General features: G+C 29.8%; 1 protein-coding gene across 1 annotated transcript in view; it reads left to right on the forward strand.

Moving 5' to 3' along the window:
• Positions 1-1332: 1332 nt before the first annotated feature.
• HELRODRAFT_160230 (hypothetical protein) overlaps positions 1333-2011 on the forward strand; it is a gene marked incomplete at both ends in the record, with an annotated part of 1557 nt that continues 878 nt past the window's right edge. The window contains one exon of the mRNA XM_009017216.1: positions 1333-1566. Coding sequence (XP_009015464.1) covers positions 1333-1566 — 234 coding nt within the window. The remainder of the gene's footprint in view (positions 1567-2011) is intronic.

The raw sequence follows: 2011 nt of genomic DNA on the forward strand, positions 1-2011 counted from the left end.
TCCCACCAACTTACGTCACAAAGCTTGGGCTTACATACAATTTAAGGTTACTCGATTAAAATTTTTTTTTCAAAATATATTTAAGAAGTTTATTTTATATTAACATTTGAAAACATAATTTGGATTTGAATTTTTTTTGAAGCAACTAATAAAAAATGTCAATAAAATTTTTTATAAACTCTATTCTACGTCACTGTGTGTACAACGAAGTTATTTTTGACCTTTTTGTGGTCACTGTTTGGTACCATAACAATTTACATCAAGGTTTCTGTGCAGCTGATAAAATTAACTGAAATTACCGGGAACATGTCTGAATGACCACCTTCAGTGAATATGTAACAGTTAAGCTTGTGGTTTTGTCTTGCATGATCGATTTGATAATAAATCAACAAAAGAAATAAAATAATATAATTAAAAAATAATTTATGTGGTAGAAACTAACAGCGCCAAGGTTTTAGAGAACATACAAAAATTAAATGTTGATTGGCTTTTGAAAGTTCACGCTTCTAGATCAGTAGGTCATTTATGATTTATCCAACTGTTTTTAAATGTTATAAGAAATTTTTAAAAAGAAATTATACAACTGTTGTCATGGTTCTGCAACTGATCTAATATATCTATGGTTTCAAGCAATGTGATACATCTTTGGTGTCATGTGATCTTACACAATCTGAGTGTGACGTGCGGAAGACGTGCAATGGAGAACTTCATATCGTCGTTACGCATCTGACTAAAACGACAAAATTAAAAATCAAATCGTTAGATATACCTAGCTTTTCGCATAAGTCGGTAAGTGCAAATCCAAATTTAGTTTACGGTTAAATAATTGGCTAATTAGTTAATAAGTATGCTCCATGCACCGTTCATATAATTATTTAACTCGTTTACTAATTATGATCATTGCACCAAGGCTAAAAAGAGTTTACAAATTGTGTCAAGTTGGGATTTCAATAATATTTTGAGAAGATTGAAAGGTTTTAAATTAAAAGAAGGCAGTTTGAAAGCAGTTTTATAGTTTTTGCACAACAAGTTAACGCCATAAAACTATCAATTTTTAACTACTTCGATTTTTAAAAATTTAATCTATTTAATACGGTTCATATTAGAAAAAACAAAAATGAATTAACAATTACCATTTTAGCCTTTTACAAATTCTAATTATAACTTCCATTAAAATAGCATGCACGTACTTATATATTAAATTGAATTTCATCAACCAGCTCTCAAAATGCAATGCAGTTCTCAAAATTTTATAAAGGAGTACTTTGAAAGTTTATCTCATTTTATTTTTATTAAGTAGAGGCGCAAGTTTAGTGGAGAACTTATTCTGAAATGTTCACCAATTGGCAGGATAAATGCTGTGGAACACATGGGCCATCAAGTTACCAAGACATAAAACTATCAAAAAGATCACAAAAAATTTTATTCAACGCTGATTTTAGGGCCGTCAGATTTCCGATATCTTGCTGCAGTCTAAACAATAACGTAACGAACGTGAAACACGAGGAAAATTTCAGAAATCTGACTAATTGTCTGGACGGAGATTTCAAGTACATCAATAAAAAAGTCAGCCTTATTTTCATTGGTTGATACATGCTTCTTTGCTGGCATCGTAATTTTATTTGCTACAATGGCTAGATGTTAAAAATAACACAAATATCAACTCGATCGTAAAGTTAAATATCAGTTTAAAATATTGAAATAGTTTGTGTGGATCTATGTATACTTTGAACCAAATTATTTGATATATTTTCCACATAGAATTGTCATGATTTTTAGTAGTGATCTCAGCAGAAATATTGTGGACGGTTGGAGGCAGAGGCGTTAATGTTTTACAATATCGGCCAATTTTTTGGTCTTTCTAAAAAATTTTCGTCACGTGCTTTAAATCGTTATTCGTTTAATATTTTTTGGAAAGTCATTTTAGTGCATATACTTTTAAAATTTTACCTTACAGCATTATTTAATAATAACAAATTTATTCTGGTGGGCTACAGATCTTAGCTAACTT

The sequence above is a fragment of the Helobdella robusta genome, assembly GCF_000326865.2.
Source record: "Helobdella robusta unplaced genomic scaffold HELROscaffold_2, whole genome shotgun sequence".
Lineage (NCBI taxonomy): Eukaryota > Metazoa > Annelida > Clitellata > Rhynchobdellida > Glossiphoniidae > Helobdella > Helobdella robusta.